Source organism: Rhinopithecus bieti, unplaced genomic scaffold, assembly GCF_001698545.2.
Source record: "Rhinopithecus bieti isolate Rb0 unplaced genomic scaffold, ASM169854v2 scaffold_28547, whole genome shotgun sequence".
In the NCBI taxonomy this organism is placed as follows: Eukaryota; Metazoa; Chordata; class Mammalia; order Primates; family Cercopithecidae; genus Rhinopithecus; species Rhinopithecus bieti.
In genome coordinates this window covers 1,456,031-1,477,705 of record NW_016813480.1, presented here as the reverse complement: position 1 = coordinate 1,477,705, position 21,675 = coordinate 1,456,031, and the positions used below count along the sequence as shown (strand labels likewise).

Genomic DNA, 21,675 nt, shown 5'->3' with positions numbered 1-21,675 from the left:
TTAAATTTTTCTTTTTTTTTTTTTTCTTTTATTTTTTTTTTTTTTTTTTTTTTTTTTTTTTTTTTTTTTAAATAACAATCTTCCTGAACACTCTGCAAGTGGAGTTAAAAGTAAAAAGGAAAATAGTTTGGCATAATGATAATTCTTGGGCAGTTTCAATAATACCTTATTGTTGCACCTATCAATTCTATTCCTGTTCTTCAAATTAGCTCCCATGAACTATCCTTAGTATCATTCCTCTAGACTAAACAAAAAGAGGAAAAAGCAAACAAGGCTCAGTCATCAACAGGATGCAAAGAAATGTTGCACAATTAGCAGAGGGTGGGGATGTATTCACTTAGCAAATATACACTAAGCATCTACTGTGTGCCAGCCTTCACCCAGCCTAAAGACACAGGGGTACTCTCAGTCAGCTCTTGGCTTAGAGAGAGACAAACCTGTGTGCATCGAGTGATGTAACAATGGTGTGAACAAAGTGCTGTTCATACTGAGGAGGAAGACGTGATTCTGGATGAGGCAGTCAGGAGAGTTCACAGAGAAGGTGACGTAAGAGCTGAGCCATGGGGTTTGATAAGTAAGGCCCTCTTAGGAGGCAGGCAGTGAGTGGAAGTGCATTTCAGACAGATGGAAGAGCAAAGCCCAAAAGTAGGAAACATAGTGATCATCGGTGTTGGGAAGAACTTGGATCATATCCAAAGAATACAAAATGAACAATGGGAACGCTAATGCAACTGACATAGTGGTATAGCCAAAGTCTAGGGATCTTCAACTGAGAAACAGGATACCAGAGTTCCAACCTGAGCTCATATAACAGCTCATGGGAGGACCTTAGTTTTGTGCTTGTGCTTCTAAAACTGTAAACCAGAGAGAAAAATTATGAAATTGTTAGCCAATGGTAAGGTATATTCAGTAAGAAAGAAGAGTAGCTGTTGCCCACCTTTTTCCAAGGCAGGGAGAGCCTTGCCTCAAATATACAGTACACCCTATCTGCAGATTCCCATCTGTGTCCATTAAAAAAATCTTAATTCCAGGTGTCAAAAAGTATTTGAAAGTTAGTCAAAAAACTGACTGTCCCTACCTTGCTTCAGAATGATTATGGTTACAGGGGTGCCAGAACCACTTGATTGTAGGTTGAGGGATACCGTATGCGGTACAAGTCAGGATTTGTCTGCTGCCCAGTGGGTAGAGAGCTGGGTCTGGAAATGATGACACGGCCTTTTCGTAAATCTGGGGTTTCACTGGAAAGGAGATGAAGAACAAGACAGAAGTCAAGAGCTGTTCTAATGACCTTCTGCTGGGCCACACATGAAGGACCACATTCTCACTGGTTTTGATGTCAGGGAAACAAACAAGAAACAAAAAACAAGTAAACCCTCCTACTTGTCAAGAAGATGCAGATTTTTAAAAATAGTAGCAGTGTTTTGAGAATATGAATAATGTGATTCCATGGTATACACATTGTGATTACAATGATAAAAGATCATGCCGCCTATGGAATACAACAAACAAACACGAGATTGTTGAAGATGGGAACTTAACGTTAAGTGTTTTTTCAAATGATTATTTGAAATGTTGTTATCTTTGATGTTGTTACGCTGATTTTTGAATTCATCAATGTTCACTAATCTGTTTCCTACCAGAACCAGAAGAAAGCCTGAGCAGCAAACTTACCATTGACAATTAGAGTGGCAGTGAGGTTTTTGAACACATTTGACTGTTTTATGCTCAGCAAGATTGTATAATTCCCTGCATCCTCTTCAGTTACATCCTTGATAATTAACGAATAGCCCCGAGTCAAATAGCGAGCAGATTTCTCGGTCGCAGGTAACCCGTCTTTTAACCTGTGGTTAAAAGCATAATCAGTAAGTCATTTCACACGGCCTCGCAATATCACTTTGGTAACACTGTCATTTAAGTTTTTGAGCTTAATTTGACCAGTTTCTTTCTTTCTTTCTTTTTTTTTTTTTTTTTAGATAGTGTCTCACTCTGTCACCCAGGCTGGAGTGCAGTGGCACAATTGCGGCTCACTGCAGCCTCTGCCTCCAGGTTTCAAGCGATTCTCTGTCCCAGCCTCCTGAGTAGCTGGGATTGCAGGCATCTGCCACCACGCCCAGCTAATTTTTGTATTTTTAGTAGAGATGGGGTTTCACCATGTTGGCCAGGCTGGTCTTGAACTCTTGACCTTGTGATCCACCCGCCTCAGCCTCCCAAAGTGCTGGCATTACAGGCGTGAGCCACCGCACCCGGCCTCAAGTTGACCAGTTTCAAATCTTCGATCATCAGTGTTGATTTTTAAAATGTAGCCATTAACTTTTCAATAAAGGCAGATACGCTTTTTAGACTGGGTTAACACTTCATATTTACTGGCAAGGAGGAGGAAATAAAGCGAGTGAAGATAGAAAAACAGTAGCTTAGTGTGCCCACAGGGATACCGGTGGCCACTGTGACTTAAGGATTAACCCAGAGGCAGGGGCTCTGATTCCATCCGAGATGTTTTTCAGAGATGTTTTTCAGAGTTTTCCACGAGGCTCCATCAGCAGTATAAGGGCCATTGTAAGTCAGATCAACTAGATCACTTCTCCAGATAAAAATACAAATAGACTTTCCTATTGTGGTCTCAGGGGGAGTTCTTACTAGTTTTATAAATGGTCACACCAGTTGTCCCTTTCATAAACTAGAGTGAAATCAAGATTATCAAGATTTCTCCTCTGAGGAAGAACAGTTAAGGTGCAAAACAAACAGAAAGCATAAACTTAAAAAAAATTTTAAAACATATTAAATACTGAATCGATGCATTGATATCATTCTATTGCACACAGAACTGACAGTCAGAGCCTGGATGCTTGACCTGGCTCTGCTACTCACTGCAGGCTGCTGCACACATGACTAACCAGCTTGGGCTCCAATTTTCTCAAATTTTCTAGAGTTTCTCAAAGGTTCCTTATAACTCTAAAATTCTATGATTTCATTAAAATGCACGGTTCTTTAAATAGGCAGTTTTAATCCATTAGGTTGGGAACTTAGTTCATTATCATGCATGATTATAAAGTCCTACAAACAAATTCCCATTACTAGTGTGTCTCAGATCCAAAGTAATTAAAATGAGGATGCTACACTTTGTGATTACAAATATTGTCTTGGTATTACTATAAATTATTTCCTATCAACAAGTCAGCATTTTGACGGTGGACTGACTTTTCTAATGCCCTTGCGACTTAGTTACTGAAGAAATCAACACTAACAGATGAGCGTGCTCTCAGACACCAGAGGAGTGAATGTACCTCCTGGAGTCATTACATTACTATTCAATGTACTATTAAACCTAAAAATTTACTACTAAATGTTTTTGATATTCTGAAGCAAAACAGATCATTTTCTACTGCAATGGCATGAAGACATAGCACAAAGTTAAAATTTTCTCTTTAATTCCCTATTAAGTATTTAAGGGAACTGCAAACAAACACTACCCTCATACGACATCGAAAGCCAAATCAACTCTGGTTAGGGGGATTCTAAAATGGCACCACATCCCTACTGTACGGACTGTTTTGCTAATCAGTTTTGCACCATACCCTTTGTTTAAAAGGTAATGACTTGAGCCAAAGGTATTGGCCTTTAACAGTAATTTTGTAAAATGATTGCAGATCATAAACAGATTACATTGTTTTATATCAGGTGTTGTACTAGTGTTTTAAAAAACTGCTGAAGGAGGTTTTGCATATATATCCTTCTAGCCAAAAAAAACTTAATTAGTTCAAGCAGGCCCATTCGTCCCCATCTTCAAATGAGTAAGTCTCGTCTCTATTAATGTTTGTTTAATTTTAAAACAAGACTGGAACTTTCAACCCAGCTGTATATAAAAGAATTATTTTCAGCATTCTCATTACAAGAGTCCACTTCTTCAGGGTTAATAGAGCATGTTACATATTCAAAATGCTTCCTAATCGTTGTTCAACACATCCCATTCAAAGAATGCTGACATCATAGGAAGGTTTAGAGATGCAGAAAGTTAACCACAGTAAGAGGCTGACTGGACTGAACTCGAACAAACCTCATCTCTTGCTTACCTTGCTACATTATTTCCTTCCCCCCAGCCCTTCTCACCTCCACCACCCAAGAATCTACAGAGTTCTAAGCTTTCTGGGGCTGTCTGAGGAATGTCTCTTGGTATTTTGTCAGAAATTGGAGTCATTAGGCTCTTGCAGCTTTCCACTTACAAAGCACGTCTTACACTGTTATGGAAATAAGTATGGTCCTACCATACAACTTCCGGTGAGGGAAACGCCTTCACTTTCATCGAGAGCCGGTAAGACCGCTTGCCAGCTACAGTTTCAAGCACCTGCTGTTTTCGATGTTTCACAGTGATGAAGGCTTTATCTTTGAAAGGAGAAGTGATAAATACATTAGAAAAGAATATATTTCCATAAACAAAACCTTAGGGCCTCATTAAGGGAGGGTGTAATCAATAAGTAAATAAACAGAGCTGAATTACGATAGAGCCTATCAATGAGCCTCAATATGGATCAATGAATAGGATACTTTAAAAGCACCGTAACTGGTGCATGCCTTTCAAATCAAATGGTATCACGTCCTAGCAACATAAAACAGTGGCAGAGCAACAGAAAGTAAAACACCGTAAATATCTCTATCACAATAACAAGGAAGTGGGAAGATATTTCTAAAAGTCTACCTGGCCGCTGTGAGCACGGTGAGAAAACGTTGCTCTGGGCACCCTAAAGCAACTCATTTGATATCAAAAATCAACTGGAGAAAGACAAAAGGAAATAAAAGGCTACGGATAGAATTGTTCCACAGTTTCTGCCCTCCACACTGTTTCCTTTTCAGCAATGGAAATAAGGATTTTAAGCATTTTCTTTATAGAATTTGCATACTAAAATTAAGCAACAACATTAGGATTCCATGAGAGTAAAAGCAGGGATAAAATAGCATTAATTCTAAATGATTTAGCATACCATATTTTTATTTCTCTAATTCATGGTAATACCTGAGAAATTTTCTGAGGTAATAAAGATGAAATTCATCATCTTTTCTGTTTTGTTTATATAGGACACTAAAATTTCATAAATATATTAGGTTCTAACCAAATCATTAGCTATAATAAACATCTAAAGAAAGGACTCTCTGTTCAATTCAAAAGTATTAAATTTAAAGAGTACTTAATGTGGTTTGCTTTTTGACAGGGGGAGGAGGGAACCATAGCCAAGTCGTATTCATTCATGATAACGTAACTCTTGGCCAACAGAAAACTGACTTATTTAGAGAACACAGACATCCACAACGATTAGAAAGCATAGCATGAGTTGGCAACGCTGAACTATGCTTACCATATATATGCACTGAGGTGTTAACAGATTTGAATGATGGTCCACTCCTTACACGACAAGTATAAAGTCCTTTGTCTTTGTTCTGTACTTTGTCAATAGTAAGAACACTGTAGAATATGTTGGCATGGGAATTGCTTTGGTCAATTCGTCGCCTTACAGAAGCTCTCTTATTTTTCTAGAAAGAAAATGTATAACAAATGTAGAAGGAGTGAGTGTTCATGCTTAAAGTTATATAGGATTTTAACATTTCTTAGATTGTAACTTCGACAATAGCTTCTGTTTTATGCTAAGAATCATGTCACATCCACCTAGAGCACAATGTTTGGAAACTATATCTGTGTCTAGAGGTGTTTCAAATGTGTAGCATAGTAGGATTTATTTAGCACTTAATTTTCTTCAAATGCATTTTCACATATACCATCTCAATTGTTTGTCTTAACAACCTAGTGAAATTGGCAGGCTGACTGCCCTTTTACTGATGAAAAAACTGAAGGAAGGGACCCCCTGGCCCAAATTGGCCAGGAACTCAGGTCTTTTGAGCATAAATCTAGCGTCCTTCCTCTGGCACACACACCTCTCTACACAGTAACCTGTTCTGTAGGCATACATATCACACACAAACATGGACAATCATAAGCCTTAGCGTCTGGCTTAATGACAGTGCTTCTCTCACCAAATCACCATGTGAGTTTCCTTTTTTGTCCCTACTAGATATGAAGGAAAAGATAATGAGTCTTGTCTCTACTTACTAAGGTGGAATAATCCTATAATTTCATTATTTCACTATTTGAGCAATGCTTGCCCATGTTGGCTAAATCATAGTAAACGGATCTGGGGACATGCAAAGCCATCAGCAGGTTTAACCAAGACTTGAAAGGTGCTGTCCCAGGTTTGTCTCAGAGAAGAACAAGAATCAGTCTTAGGCTCTGCAATCTGACCTGGCCACAATGACAGTCCTGCTCACTGTTTTGAGAAGACAAGATCACACTGCTTTCTCCTTTTTTTTTTTAAGCACTATATTTTATAACTAATAAGTTATTTCCACCTCTCAATCCTTCCCCATAGTCATAGGGGCAGAGGGGAGGAGCATGGAAAAATGTCTTTGGGAGCTGTCCAGAACTGATGTTTGGATCGGGAGCTTAGTTCTCCTCTGTGCCACGTTTAATACACTTCTACCCACCTGTCCATTTACTTCCCTGTTGGAACAGACAGACACATTTTGAGGCCATTTTCTTCATTCTCAGCAATAACCAGAGAGAAAAGTCAATTGTCACTATCAAAAGTCAGAGAACTAGTCCCTTAACATAACAGACTGAGGGAGTTTTCTGCAGCTCTATTTATACAGGTACTACTCCCTTTGCCAAGGTGAGTAACACTGGTATTGCTTCTGACTTGGGACATAACTCATCCTGTGTTTTAGAGTTGCTTCGCCCAGTACTGCAGCCACCAGCCACGTGTGGCTATTAAAATTAAATGAAATCAAAAATTCATTTCCTCAGTCACACTAGTCACATTTCAAGTGGTCATCTGCCATATGTGGCTAGTGGCACAAGTACAGGATATTTCCATCACAGAAAGTTCTGTTGGACAGTGCTATTTTAGAAGATTATTAGCATTTAATAGATGTATTATAGATACTCTTACTTACAGTAGCAATGTGCCAGCAGGATAGAAATTTCTTCCCTCTTGGCACTTATTGAGAATATTTGATTTCTATTAAAACCCAGAAAATATTGCTACAAGCCACAGCATTTTTATTTACATGAAACAATATCACTCCTAGAAAACAGCTGATGACAGTTAAGGCCTTAATGTGCCCCTACAGGGCACTCATTACACGTTTTTGTTGCTAAGTTATTCCATTTCCATGGCAAGAAATGTCGATGAAAAACAACACTAGCTTGACGCTGATGCATTAATCTTTCATACATAATTTAATCATAAATTGACTTTGTAATTGGGCAATCTGCACGACATAACAAATGATTGTACTTGAGATATGCCGCATAAATCATGCTGACACACAAGAAATGGGGGCTAGAACTACTGTCAAAATTTCTGTAACAATTTATCATAGTTTCCCCATGTATACATTTTTAAAACAATTATTGTTTGCAAGGATGTTCGATTTGAATAAGGGAACCCAACTCAGGCTTCATTCTTCTCATTTTTCTGAAGGACAGATTTGTTCCCCTGACACTTAACAAATGGAATATTGGATGACTGGGTTGTAATATCTTTTCCAAACATGTTCCAATCAGGTGCCTGACTGTCTGCCAGTATCCCAAATGAATGTGCTGACAGAGACAGCCTCCTGGAAAGTTGTTGTTGTTGTTACAAAAGGCAGTCCCTGTCTGGCATTTAGTGATACATTTCTCTCTCATCTCTAAATCCTACAGAATGGTTTCCAAGAAGGAAACAATCCCTTTCTTTCCACCTAGAATCATGCAATAGAAATACCAGTCTATGCTCTTCAAAACAAAACTCGCAGACATCAAAAGACGATATCTCTGCATATCACACTCATGAAATGCCAGGCAAAGAAAGCACTCGAACCAAACCCAAAGCTTCTTTATTGACTAACACTGCCACAGGAATCAGGATTTTCTGATTTTCCCATCTCAAAACCCTGCGGGATTTCACTTGCTAAAAATACTGTCCTGCAGAAGAAATAGAAAAATGGGTCACTCACTTCATCAGGGTAACTCCAGGTCATTTGAACTCTCGTGTTCAAGGGAGTGGTAGCAGTACAATTGAGGATAAGTGGATGGCCTCTAAGTAATTTGACTGGGCGTGGTGTGCTTATTTGTACATCTATGATTGTATTGGCTGCAAGCATAAAAGAGAAATTTTTTAAAATTAAAATTAAGATTTCATTACGCAGATAAAAATAAAGAGCACTTCGGCTTATGTTCATGCCTCTGAAGCATCACTTACTTTGTCGATGTGTGAGATAGTTTGTCTTATACAAATGTCCATTGACTGTTGCTTCACAGGTCAGAAGCCCTATTTCTTTGTATGTTGCATTTGATATGATGAAGCCCTTTCTACTGTCCCAGATTATGCGTTTTCCATCAGGGATCAAAGTGTCAAGTGGAAACTGAAAAGGAAGAGGCATGTGTTAACAAGGTCCTTTTAGCACTGGTTGGCAATACTGTTTCACCAGCAGTTGGTGAAAACATGATTTTTCATCTAAAATGAAAATAGTAAAACTCTGTAGTTTGCTTATAACAAACTAGGTTAAAAACTCTAGTTTGTTATCATTGGTTCTTGAGTTTTTTTGTATATAGCAAAAGATACTTGCATTATGATTAATTATAGTAATTATGATAATTTACTATCAGCCTTGGCAACAAGTGGCACCTACCCAGGATAGACCTAGTTGTCATATCAGACTCTCAGGGGGAGCCCATAACTCTTTGACCTCCAGGAATCTTCATAATAAACTGGTCAGACACTCAGCAGACAAACCAATTAACAGGCCGGGCATGGTGGCTCACACCTGTAATTCCAGTACTTTGGGAGGCCGAGGTGGGTGGATCACCTGAGGTCAGCAGAGACCAGCCTGGCCAACGTGGTGAAACCCTGTCTCTACTAGAAATACAAAAATTAGCTGGGCATGGTGGCAGGTGCCTGTAATCCCAGCCACTCGGGAGGCTGAGGCAGGAGAATCGCTTGAACCTGGGAGGCAGAGGTTGCAGTGAACTGAGATCACACCACTGCACTCCAGCCTGGGCGATAGAACGAGACTCTGTCTCAAAAGAGAGAGAGAAGCCAATTGCATTTTTTTCTGCTGGGGCTGCCAGATTATTCTCATTTGTTTTCATCGTCCAGAGCTTTTAACAAGCCATAGCTTTTCCTCCCATTTTGCATGGTTTACTGAAGAAGTGGCTGTCTTCAAAAGACTGTAGATAATTCCAGGTCCTCCAAGATTCATAACATTAACTTGGCACTCACTGGGATTGTCATTCTGAGGATCCTGCTGTGTCACAAGGAAGGCATCAGCTCTGCCTCTGAAAGGGAAACTCCCAGAAGCTGGAGCTGCTGATGGTGAAGGCAGCCTTGGAGGCCAGAGACTGCCATGAATGAAGTGCTCTCGAATGCTTAGAAGTATTCCCAAGCATGGTGAGTCCAGACAGAAGAAAATAATCCACGATTTGACTTTCTCCTTATGCCTTCTTCTGACATCAAGAACGTAACGTTTAAAGACTACAAGATAAACAGTCTGCCGTGGGATTAAACTTTCTTTGTAAAGGGTCATTGCTCCATCAAGTGGCCCAGCCAAATTCCCCTGATGCCAGGTTGCCAAAAATTTCAGTGGTGGTCGACTCCCAACTACCACTATTCCTTATTCCCAGTTGAAAAGGAAAACAAAATCAAATTACCTTCCCCCAACAGATTATAAAGGAAATACCAAACAGCCATAAAGAAGCTTGAAACCTTTCCTATCGCCTTTTAAAAAGTACACCCGACATCCCTCTCTCTATCCAGTTATCATTTATTTCTATTGTTTGCCGAAGGAGCTGATCTGGATTTGTGATCCTATGGCAGAAATTTCTAGTCCAGAAGCCACTAGTGCCTCTCTTCCAGGGACTGTGCCTACATTGGAATGTATTACCAGTGTTCCTTGGGTTTGAAATTAATTACATCCTGTTTATGAAGAACTGAAAGCAATTAAAGGATTCGTTTCATGTTTCATTATATCAAGGTGCTACCTGTAAACTTAGGAATGCATTCGGTGGGGGGAAAAAAAAACACCTTCTCTTCTAATTTAGTGCAGACAAAGGAAAAACACAGAAAAATGTAAGTCAGGCACTGAAATCTATGTTACTTTACAAATAAGTGAAAACAAGCATGTGCTGAATCTGAAAGAAAGGTTTGCTGACAGGCTTCCTCAGTACAACTTAAAAATATACTAAAATTTCCTTTAAAGTGTTTATCTTACTCTCATCTATCCATTACAGCTGTTAGTAGTATTCCATCGACAAAGTAACTTTACATTTAGCTGACAAGATCTAAAGCAGTCAAAGACTGTAGCCCATCAGCTGTGGCCACCACCGCATGTGTAAGAATGAAGGCAGATGGGCAGGTGGATCTCAGCCTCGAAAGGAAGCCCTGGGCAGCAAGGCCTGTCTGCAGTTGACCACGGCTCCGCCAAAGCAGGCATGTGAAAAGGAGAGGGAGGGGACAGAAAATTAGAAGAAAAGAGACAATAAGAGAAATGAAAAGGGAAAGATATTAACTTCATGTCAGCAGAAATACGTCATAGGTTAGAATATTTCCAGTACACATGTGCCAAACCAAAATCCCTGTTAAAATTTTACACTTTTCTTTCTCTCTTTTTAAATTGTGCACTGCAGATCTTAGGCAGAAAAACAGTGAAGAGACTCCCACCAGCCCCAGATTTTTATATGGGAATTTTGGAATGTTCCTGATGACCAAAAAACCCACCTGCATTGGCGTGCTCATGAAAGAGAACATTTCCCTCTCCACACAGTGTTTTCCGTATTAATCATACAGCAATAATTATCTCAGACTAACGGGAGTAATGCCATGCTGTTGAAAACATGACTTGGTAATATATCAAGTACAGTATTGGGTATTAAACTGTTAAATAATGCTAAAGCTAACCCCTGAATAGGGCTTATCTTGTACTGAGATACTGATCTAAGTGCTTTCCATATATCACCTGACTTAACCTTTCTAACAATAATGTGAGGTGGTACCACTGTCATCACCGCCTTCCTCAGATGGGGAAAGTGAGGTGGAGAGAGGTTTGATGACTCATTAGTTTGCCCAGTGATAAGCAGGCAGTGTGTTTAGAGTGCAGGCAATGTGGCACCAGCTTCTGCTCTTAACCACCCTTGTCTTCCTCCTATACAAACTAGACCACTCAAGAAGGATGGCAGGAACACTGAATGAGAAGGCAAGATATTGGCTCAAATGCTCAGTATGACCTGGGAAGTTCCTGACACTCTGGAAACCAGAGTGTTTTTATCTTGACCAACTGAGGAGTTTGACTCCTCTGGTGTTTCCAGCTCTGCCGTATAATGACTGTCTATTTCCTGGCGATGGCACACAAATGTAATGGAGGCCAAAACCTGTCTCCGATGGACTATGTTGAGGGCCTATGTGAGTAACAACCCAGGACAGTGAATGCAAGGAAGAGGACAAGGAGACTCCTCCACCACATTTCAGGACTCAGGGTTGATGGATGAGATTGAAAATCATTCTCTAAACCTTTCCAGCCTAACTGCCACCACTACCAGCACCAAACACTTCCTGAGTGCCTGCTCTGTGATGCACTGTGCGAGCTGCTGCTCTGGGGCGGCCTTGACTTTCTGTCTTAAAGTTCTAAGCTCTCAGAACTTAGCACAGTTTTCATTTGGGGAGTTTTATCCAGTTCTGAGTGCTGGTATACTCCTAACTCTTACTGCTGATTAATTAGCTAGAATGTCATATGTTTAGTTTTTGTTTTTCTTAGATTCTACCCTAAATCTTTTTCCTTTCCATATGTACAATTTACAATATAATATGAAGAAAAGTTTCATGTATGGCCTTTCCTCCCTTTTTTTCCCTAAGAGATGAAGTTTGGGTGCTCAGCAGGAGACAGGCCTTTTTTCACCAAGGAACTTGCCAATTCAAACCAAAGATGGTGTCTCCTTATGCATGAAGCCAGAAAGTCAATGCCTGGAGAACTGGGCACCCTGCTGACATTGTCTACTCTGCAGTAATCTGGATAATCCACTGTCTGCAAAGTCATTAATTTGTGTAAGCAGCAGAACTGATTTTTCTCACATTTGCACACAATTGGGTTTGTGGCAATACATAACATTTTTCACGATTTCAGTTCTTTCATTATTCATATCGATTTACGCTTAAGACACTATCATTTTATTCTATTTAACCACATCCATGGGCATAACTTCTAGCACTATTCCTTATAGTAAAAGGATGTTACAGGAAAGTCCACTGAGAAGCCCAGATGTCTGTAAGGAAATTATTCCGGAAAGATAAAACGAGTAAAACTTCATTATGCTTGTTGGCAGTAAAAGTATTCTGAGAACAGCAGTGTTCAAATTTACCTTTTTTAAAGTAACAGTGATGTCAGGTGACGTAACCCGGCAGGGAATGATGAGCTCCTTTCCTTCAGTCATGTGTATAATTTCGGGGATTTCACTGTACATCTCTACGAAAGGTCTACCTGTATCTGAATGAGAAGAAAATTAAAAAAATATATATATATATAAATGATTGACACGCAAGCATCTAGACACTGTAGCTAGTGGGGTAAGGCAGCCACTGCCACAGTCACATCATTCTCCCTTATGTAATCCATACATTCATATCTTTGTCTCTGAGTTTGGCCCTCTGTGTTTCTACCCAGAAAAAGAAAGCTTCCCTAATAAAGCCTAATTTCATATCTGTTGTTGGCCTCTGATCAGATTGCCCCATACCCTAATATGCAATTGTGATATGGGGGGACCACTGTGGGAAAAGGCCTAAAAGTGCAGTAAGAGCGAAAGGAGAAAATTCTGCATAAACTTCTCACCACAGTTATGCTAAGTGCCTCAGGAAGCACCCTCCAGAGCCTTTGTAAGTGCTCAGAGGGCACAGATGCAGTGGCGAAGGTCAACTCTTCTTTGGAGAATTCAAGGTGATGCAGAAGTCTAGCAAGTTGAGGAGAGGATTATCATTTGAATGACAGAAGCATGACTTAAAGGTTTTCTAGACTTTTCCTCGGAGGCTAATAATAATGAACGAGAAGGTCTGAGCTGCTTAGGGGGAGGGGGACAGGCAGGAGAAGCGGTGTTGAATGATGCATTTATTTCATATGTATATTAGGCTTATTTCTTTAGCATGCACTACTTACCTGCTAATAGCAAAGTATGTGCAAGTGCCTGCAGAGAAGTCTGGAAAAGATTTTAAGCACCAATACTTCCTTAAAAAGCGTGGCATTTGGCCAGTCTCAGAGGCTAGGAAGATTCAAACACTTGTTCAGCTTCCCTGTAACTCCTCGGGGAACCAGAATGAGCCCGAGATCCTTTTAGAAACATTCTCAGTCTATCCTGCCCTTGCCCTCGGGAATCTATTGACATCCTCAGGCAAGGATCTCTTCAGGAGTCATTGTGTTCTGATCGTCCCCCATTTGCTCCAGCCTTATATACTAAATGGAAAGAAGCCCTGTCCGGGCGCGGTGGTTCAAGCCTGTAATCCCAGCACTTTGGGAGGCCGAGACGGGCGGATCACGAGGTCAGGAGATCGAGACCATCCTGGCTAATACGGTGAAACCCCGTCTCTACTAAAAAATACAAAAAACTAGCCGGGCGACGAGGCGGGCGCCTGTAGTCCCAGCTACTCGGGAGGCTGAGACAGGAAAATGGCGTGAACCCGGGAGGCGGAGCTTGCAGTGAGCTGAGAGCCGGCCACTGCACTCCAGCCTGGGCGGCAGAGCAAGACTCCGTCTCAAAAAAAAAAAAAAAAAAAAAAAAAAAAAAAAGAAGTCCTGTGTGAACTCTCTCTATTTGCTAAAAGAACCAACCAGGCCACCACCTGCTTGCTGGTCCTGTCTCAGGTTTGTGGGTTATGAAACTCATTCAGGATGCTGAATGGAGAACGAATAGGAGAGAAACAAAAGCAGTAAGCAGGCAATGGCTGCCTAGACTAGATGGTGGCTACAGTGATCATTATGGTAGAACTGTGTCCCTGCCAAAACGATATGCTGAGGTCCCAATCCCCCTGTACTTCTGAATGTAACCTCATTTCAAAACAGGGTTGTTGGAAATGTAATTACTTAAGCTAAGTAAGGGAGGGCTCCTAATCCAATATGATTAGCATCCTTATAAGAAGGCAGCCACGTGAAGGCAGACAGGGTGTGCAAACTTGCTCTATGTGCAGACGGAGGCAGAGACGGGTGTGATGCAGCAGCAAGCCAAAGAATGCCAAGGATTGCGGGCAACCACCAGCATGTAGGAAGAGGCGAGGAAGGGTTCTCCTGCAGGTTTCAGAAGGGGCATGGCCCAGATGATTTGATTTCAGACTTAGAGATAACACATTTCCGTAGTTTTAAGCCAAAAAGAAAAAACAGTGGGCCATTGCAGTAGCCTGCTGAAGATGGGATAGTTTTGTGCACAGCAGTGTGGAATGGAGGCACAGATGTGAGCTCTAGAGAGACCCGTTCACCACAGCCCATCTTGTGTGGTCCTTGGCACCTATATGTTAATAATTCTCACTCATCCTCTGGGAAGCCTTGCTAGCCCCCTTCCTTCCTGCACCCTTCTCCACCCTAGCCCACCTTAGGGACTTTCCCAGTGTTCCCATTGATTCTGTTACAACACAGTCCACAGAACCGGCAATTTTTTCCTCTGGGTACTCCTTGGATGCTAAGTTCCTAGAGGAGAGGAAATGGATTGTATTCATGTCTGTCTCATGTGTGCTAAATGAATGAGTGCACGGGTATCCAACCCTGTTATTTTACAGATGAGAAAAGAGGCACAAACAGGTGAAATGAGTTGTCTAGATGGGCATAGCCAGGCCTGTAGGCCAGTTACTTCTGCCTCCAATCTACAGCCCCTTCCCCTGCAGCACCCTGAAGGCTGAACGTCTGGCTACCTTCTCTTGAAGGCCCCCATAGAAAGGGCTGCCAGCTGGTGACAATGATTTTTTAGAGATGAAGGCTGATTTCCACACATTCAGTGGGAAAGTAAGTGCCTCATGGTACTGTATAATGTTGGAGAAATTCTGAAAAAGGACTGATCACCAAGGGATGGGGTGTGACAGCAGACTTTGGGGCAGGCTTTGAGTCGGAGGGAGACATCAGATCATGGTGGTTCAGAGTACGCCTCAATGCCTGGGTTTAATCCTGGCTGTGGTTCTGTGTAACTGTGAAACCTTGGGGAAATCATTATACCCTCTGTGCCTCATCTGTAAAATCCATGTGAAAGGGCTATAATGAGGATTACATGAATTAAGATATGTAGAGCACTTAGAATGATTCCCTGGCAAATAGTTAGCTGTTAATTTTCTTCTTATTATTTTGACTTATTTGAACTTGTGAACAAAGATGGGTAGTGTTAGAGTTGGCATTCAGGCAGACATGAGTGGGGCAGGAGAGTGCCCCTCCTCCAAGAATGTCAGGTGACCATCAGGTGATGGACAGGTGGTTATTAAACTGTCTTTCTAAAATAATAATTAGTCACAACTGGCACCAGAGATAGACAGTCTCCCAACAGATAGAAAACACCTACAGCTGGTGATCAGCAGCTTCCTGATATGATCTCGGAAGCTGGGCGAGCAGGCTCAAGCACGCACACTCAGAGGCCAAATGGCAGAGTTTAACCGGTATATGACTTTCCTCTGCGAATGCTCAACTGGTAAGGGAAAAACACCTCAAGCGAGCACGAACACAACGTCAGTAAACACACTGCACACGCAGCTCCTCCCAAGTGCTGGCAGGCCACTGTGCACGTGGACAGCCCATCCCAAAGGAAAAATCAGGGGAGAATAAACGCAAACCCTTTAATCTCTCAAGTTGCCTGCTTGGCCCTCTGCCAAGTGTAGTTTGCTTCCTCTCATTCCTGCTCTAAAACTGTTTAATAAACTGTCACTCCTGCTCTAAAAGTTGCCTCGGTCTCTCCATCTGCCTTACACCTACTAATGCCCTTGGCTGAATTCTTTCCTCCAAGGAGGCAAGGATCAAGGTGCTGTAGACCCATACAGATTCGCTGCTGGTACCAGTAGGTAGATATGAAAATCACAAATTATACTCATCATCTTAACTATCAAAAATATAAATATATATTGACATAGTGGCATAGAAAAAAGGATTGGAAACAAATATACTAAAATTTTAACAGCCAGGTGCAGTGGTTCACACCTGTAGTCTCAGCACTTTGGGAGGCTGAGGCAGGAGGATCACTTGAGGCCGAGTTTGAGACCAGCCTGGGCAGCATAGCAAGATCCCTTCTCTACCCGAAAAAAATTAACAATGATTATCTTGGGGTGTTGGCTTTATGGATTATTGTTGTTTTCTTATTTACCTTCTTCTGTGTTTGTCAGTCTTCCTAGAATGATCATGCATTATTTTATAGTAATATTTTTAATTATTAAAGTTAAAACTCAAATGATAAAGCTCCATCCATTATTGCTTAAGGAAAACTATAAATTTTGCATTTGATTTACTTGAGTTTCGTCCTCTATAATAGAATGAGACATTAACTGTCACAGTTAATAAACTTATGTGTTTATTAGGAAATCTCAATGGGTATAGTAACATATGCAGAGAGAAAAAGTTAATCAGATAGAGACAAGGATTTCTTATCAGCGTTAAATTCCTCCTTTAAATAAAGTTGCGGAGCTAGACATTCAGCCATGGACTATTGGGATTTGATCATTCCTTTCCTTCCTCTTGTAAGTCTATATTTTTTTCTCTTTTGTGCCTCCCAAGGTAAACACAAACACTAAGAAATGGTTTAATTCATTTAACTAAACTGTAAATCCTTCATATTTAATTTACTGTCTCCTTAAGTGACCGTTTTCAACAAAGGGCACTGGCACAAAAAGTTCCTACAGGAGATGATAAAATTAGTGTAGTCATTTCTAGACTAATGAATACCACTCCCAACTGAAAATAGAAAAGGTTAATTCAATATATCTTTGAATTTCTTCTTTCCCTTTTGTACTGTGGATCCCCAAAACACTTAAATTTTACTACAGCTATTGGTCTTTAAAAGCCAATACCAATTTCAGCACTGGGTCCACTGAAATTCTATCCAAAGATATCAGAACTTCAGTGATTTGTGTCCCTCCAAACACAATGCAAAACATATCATTTGTGTGACAGTCAATAGTGGCATTATAAATCCACCGTGTTTGCAAATGAGCGTATGACTGTAGATACAAACACAAACACACACACACACACACACACACACACGAACAATACTCTCTGGGCTTATTAATAGTATATTTCCTCTGCAATTTACTTCAAGGAAGGGCTAAGAATGAATTTGCCTGACATATAATAATACAAACATATTTTGTTTTGTAGGACCATAGATATGGAAGAGGTCACGGTTCCATTAATATCACCAGTAAAACCACTTACTACTCCCATAGGACACATTTGTCTTTGTCACAAAATTAAAAATGACTTCCAATCCCAGCCAGCAATGCAGAGTGATTTCCTGAGACCAAATTGGCTGGTTGTTGAAAGAGTGAGGAAGAGCTGCTCCAAAGACTGCCGGTGTACTGGCAGCTCAGACACACTGTCACCAGGGACTCATGCCAACACTCAGCTAGGTGGAGGTCACACTGCCCTCACCTCTCTGAACTCTTAGAGCTCAAAGCAGTGACAGGAAACTGGCATAGAATATGAGGTCTTCTCACCCACTGGGAGGATCTGGGCTGTCACCTATCCTTCAGGACAACAAGTGGGCTCAGACACAGAGAAAGATCAAACAGGGACCCTTGCTCAGAATGGAATGATGTCTATTTTTTAAATGGGTTTTTTCCTTTTGAAATCTGTAATCATGCTGGCACATTGAAGCATACAGACATAGTGAACCCTGCATGTTATCCTCAATCAATTCCATTTCCAACCGGCATCACCTGGGAGTTCTTCTGCTGGGTTCAGAGCAAGTAAACAATGTCCATTGTTTAGGGCTTCTGACTTGAAGAGGAGTTCAAGAGTAAACACATTGTTTTCTAGCACACGTACATATTTATGGTTTTACAAAGTTTTCCTGGTTGCCTTTCTTTTAATTGCATTTTTCTCCTGGTCATGAGGCACCTAGTCATTTTAGAGGAGGGTATGATTCTCATTGATTGAAGATGAAGTGGAAAGGATAAAAATGAATTAACCAATCCCATTAAAAGGGTTCTATCTAGACATAAGAGTTTTCACATCATACAGACCTTCATATTGTGGACCATAAGTAATACTCAAGGAGAATGTACTGATTGGTAACATATTTTATTTGAAATATGAGCAAGAAAAGAAAAGAGGCAGGTTCTTTACTGACTTACACTGCCTATCAAAGCCACTGACAACTCAAAACAGACCTTTGGAGCAACCACAAGAAAGTTGGAATGGTTATACTAACACGAGACAAAATGGACTTTTAAATAAGAAATTATTAGTGAGGATATGGTTAGTGTAGAGAGAGGTGCTTGATAATATTAAAAGGGTCAATCCTTGAAAAAGATATAACAATTAAAAACATATATGTACCTAATAACAGAGCACTAAAACACAGGAAGTAAAACCTGACAGAATCAAAGGGAGAAATAGTTCAACCATAATAGGTGAAGATTTCAATACTCCACTTTCAACAGTAGATAGTGGGCTGGGCATAGTGGCTCATGACTGTAATCCTAGCACTTTGGGAGGCCAAGGCAGGTGGATCACTTGAGGTCAGGAGTTCAAGACCAGCCTAGTCAACATGGTGAAACCCCATCTCTACTAAAAATATACCAATTAGCCAGTGTGGTGATGCATGCCTGAAGTCCCAGCTACTCAGGAGGCTGAGGCAGGAGAATTACTTGAACCCAGGCAGCAGATGTTGCAGTGAGCTGAGATCACACCACTGCACTCCAGCCTGGGCGACAGAACAAGACTCCATTTCAAAAAAAAAAAAAGTGGATAGAACAACTGGACAGAAGATTTTAAAAAGCCGGTAGAACACCAGAACAACACTACTAACCAACTATACCCAACAGACATCTATAGAACATTTCACCCATCACAGCAGGGTATATATTTTCCTCAAGTGCACATGAAACATTCTCCAAGATAGACCTTATGCTCGACCATAAAACAAACCTCAATAAATTTAAAAGGACAGAAATAATACAAAGTATGTTGTCTGAATACAGTGGAATGCAATTAAAATCAGTAACAGAAATAAATTTGAAAATTCACAAATATTTGGAAATTAACACATTCCTAAATCATCAATGGATCAAAGAAGAAATTAAAAAAGAGATTAGAAAATACTTTGGTATGAATGTAAATGAAGACACAACATACTAAAACTTATGGGATGAAGGTAAAACCGTGTTTAGAGAGGAATTTATAGCTATAAATGCTTATTGATAAAGAAGAAACATCTCAAATCAATAACCTAAACTTGCACCTTAGAACATTGGGTAAAAAACTAAACGTAGAGGAAGCATAAGGGAGAAAATAATAAAGATTATAGTAAAATTAAAGAGAATGCAAAACAACAGAATTAGTTTCACTAAATTTCTAAATTAAAAGCTGGTTCTTTGAAAAGATAAACACAACTAATAAACCTTATGCCAGACAAGCCAAGAAAAAATGAAACAAGATTCAAATTACTAGATTCAGAAATGAAACAGGGCCAGGTGCAGTGGCTTATGGCTGTAATCCCAGCACTTTGGGAGGCCGAGGTGGGCGGATTATCTGAGGTCAAGGGTTCAAGACCAGCCTGGCCAACATAGTGAAAACTCATCTCTACTAAAAATACAAAAATTAGCCAGGTATGGTGGCAGGTGCCTGTAATCCCAGCTACTCAGGAGGCTAAGGCAGGAGAATCGCTTGAACCCAGGTGGCAGAGGTTGCAGGAACCAAGATTGTGCCACTACACTCCAGCCTGGGTGACAGAGTGAGACTAAAAAGAAATGAAACAGTGGACATTACTATTAAAATTATAAATTAAAAAGCATTATGAAGGAATATTATAATGATAGGCCATTAAATTAGATCACAGATGAAATGGACAAATGCTTGGAAAGACACAAACTACTGAAACAAGCTCAACAAGAATTAGACAACCCAAGTAGACTTATAACAAGAGACTGAATTGTAACAACAACAACAAACTGCCCACAGGGGAAAGTCAGGGCCCAGATGGCAAGTCAATTCTACCAAACATAAAGAACTGACACCAATTTTTCAAAAACTTTTCCAAAAAATAGAAGAGAAGGGAAAACTTTCCAACTCATTCTAGGAAGCTAGTTTTACTCTGATATCAAAACCAAAGACATCACCAGAAAACTACAAACCAATATCTATTATGAATGTAGCTGCAAAAAACTCAATAAGATACTAGCAAACTGAATTCAGAAACATATAAAAAGAATGATATACAATGCCCAAGTGGGATTTTTTTCAGGAATGCAAGATTGATTTAACATCCAGAAACCAATGCAATTACTATATCATGTCAATAGAATAAAAATCAAAACTCACATGATTATCTTAAAATGGCAGAAGAAGGATTTGACAAAAATCCAAGCTCCTTTCATGATGAAAACACTCAGGAAAGTGGGAATTGCATTGAGTTTCCTCAACCTGATAAATGGCATCTAGAAAAAAACCCTACATCTAACATCATACTTAATGGTGAAACACTGGAAGTTTCCCCCTAAGATCAGGAATAAGACATCGTTGTCCACCCTCACTGCTTCTATTCAATAGTGTACCAGAGGTACTAGCCAGAACAATTGGGCAAGAAAAATAAGTCCAGATTGGGAAGACCAAAATGGTGCAGCTGTTTTGGAATATAGTCTCTATTTTCAGATGACATGATCTTACAAAATGCTAAGGAATCCACTAAAAAACTATTAGAATTAATGAGTTGAGCAAGATTGCAGGATATAAGATCAACATACAAAAATGAATTATATTCCTATACATTTGCAATGAACAATCTGAACATGAAATTAAGAAAACGATTCCATTTATAACAGCATCAAAAAGAATATAGTGTTTAGGAATATATTTAATGAAAGAAGCATACAACTTATACTTTGAAAACTGTAAGACATGTGGAAAGAAATTAAAGAAGATCTACTAAGTGGGAAACATCTCATGTTCATGGATTAGAAGACTTAATTTTGTTAAGATGTTAATGCCCCCCAAATTGATCTATAGATTAAATGCAATAACTATAAGAATCCTGGATGACTTCATAGAAATTAACAAGGTGATTCTAAAATTCATATGAAATTGCATGAGACCCAGAATAGACAAAACCATCCTGAAAAGCAAAAACAATCTTGGAAGACTGTACTCCACATTTCTTGATTTCAAATGAAAACTATAATGATCAAGACAGTGTAGTGCTGGCACAATGGATCAATGGAATAGAATTGAGAGTCCAGAGATAAACCCATGTGTCTATGGCCACTTGATATTCAAGGAGACCATTCAGTGGGGAAAGAACAATCTTTTCAACAAATATTGCTGGAACAACTCCAAATGCAAAAGAATGGAGTTGGACTCTTATATCACACCATATACAAATATTAACCCAAAATTGCTAACTATAAAAAAATATTTTTATAGTTATATAATATAATATAT

The 21,675-nt window shown here is 39.9% G+C and overlaps 1 protein-coding gene across 3 annotated transcripts in view; it reads right to left on the bottom strand.

Annotated features, from left to right (window-relative positions):
* Positions 1-21,675, bottom strand: part of FLT1 (fms related receptor tyrosine kinase 1) — a 200,486-nt gene that overhangs the window by 126,850 nt on the left and 51,961 nt on the right. For all 3 annotated transcript variants that reach the window (XM_017848484.1, XM_017848485.1, XM_017848483.1), the window contains exons 4-10: positions 12,431-12,555; positions 8,283-8,445; positions 8,038-8,174; positions 5,346-5,520; positions 4,260-4,377; positions 1,672-1,841; positions 1,079-1,238 (exon numbers count right to left, since the gene is read on the bottom strand). In XM_017848484.1, the coding sequence (XP_017703973.1) occupies positions 1,079-1,238; positions 1,672-1,841; positions 4,260-4,377; positions 5,346-5,520; positions 8,038-8,174; positions 8,283-8,445; positions 12,431-12,555 (1,048 nt within the window). The remainder of the gene's footprint in view (positions 1-1,078; positions 1,239-1,671; positions 1,842-4,259; positions 4,378-5,345; positions 5,521-8,037; positions 8,175-8,282; positions 8,446-12,430; positions 12,556-21,675) is intronic.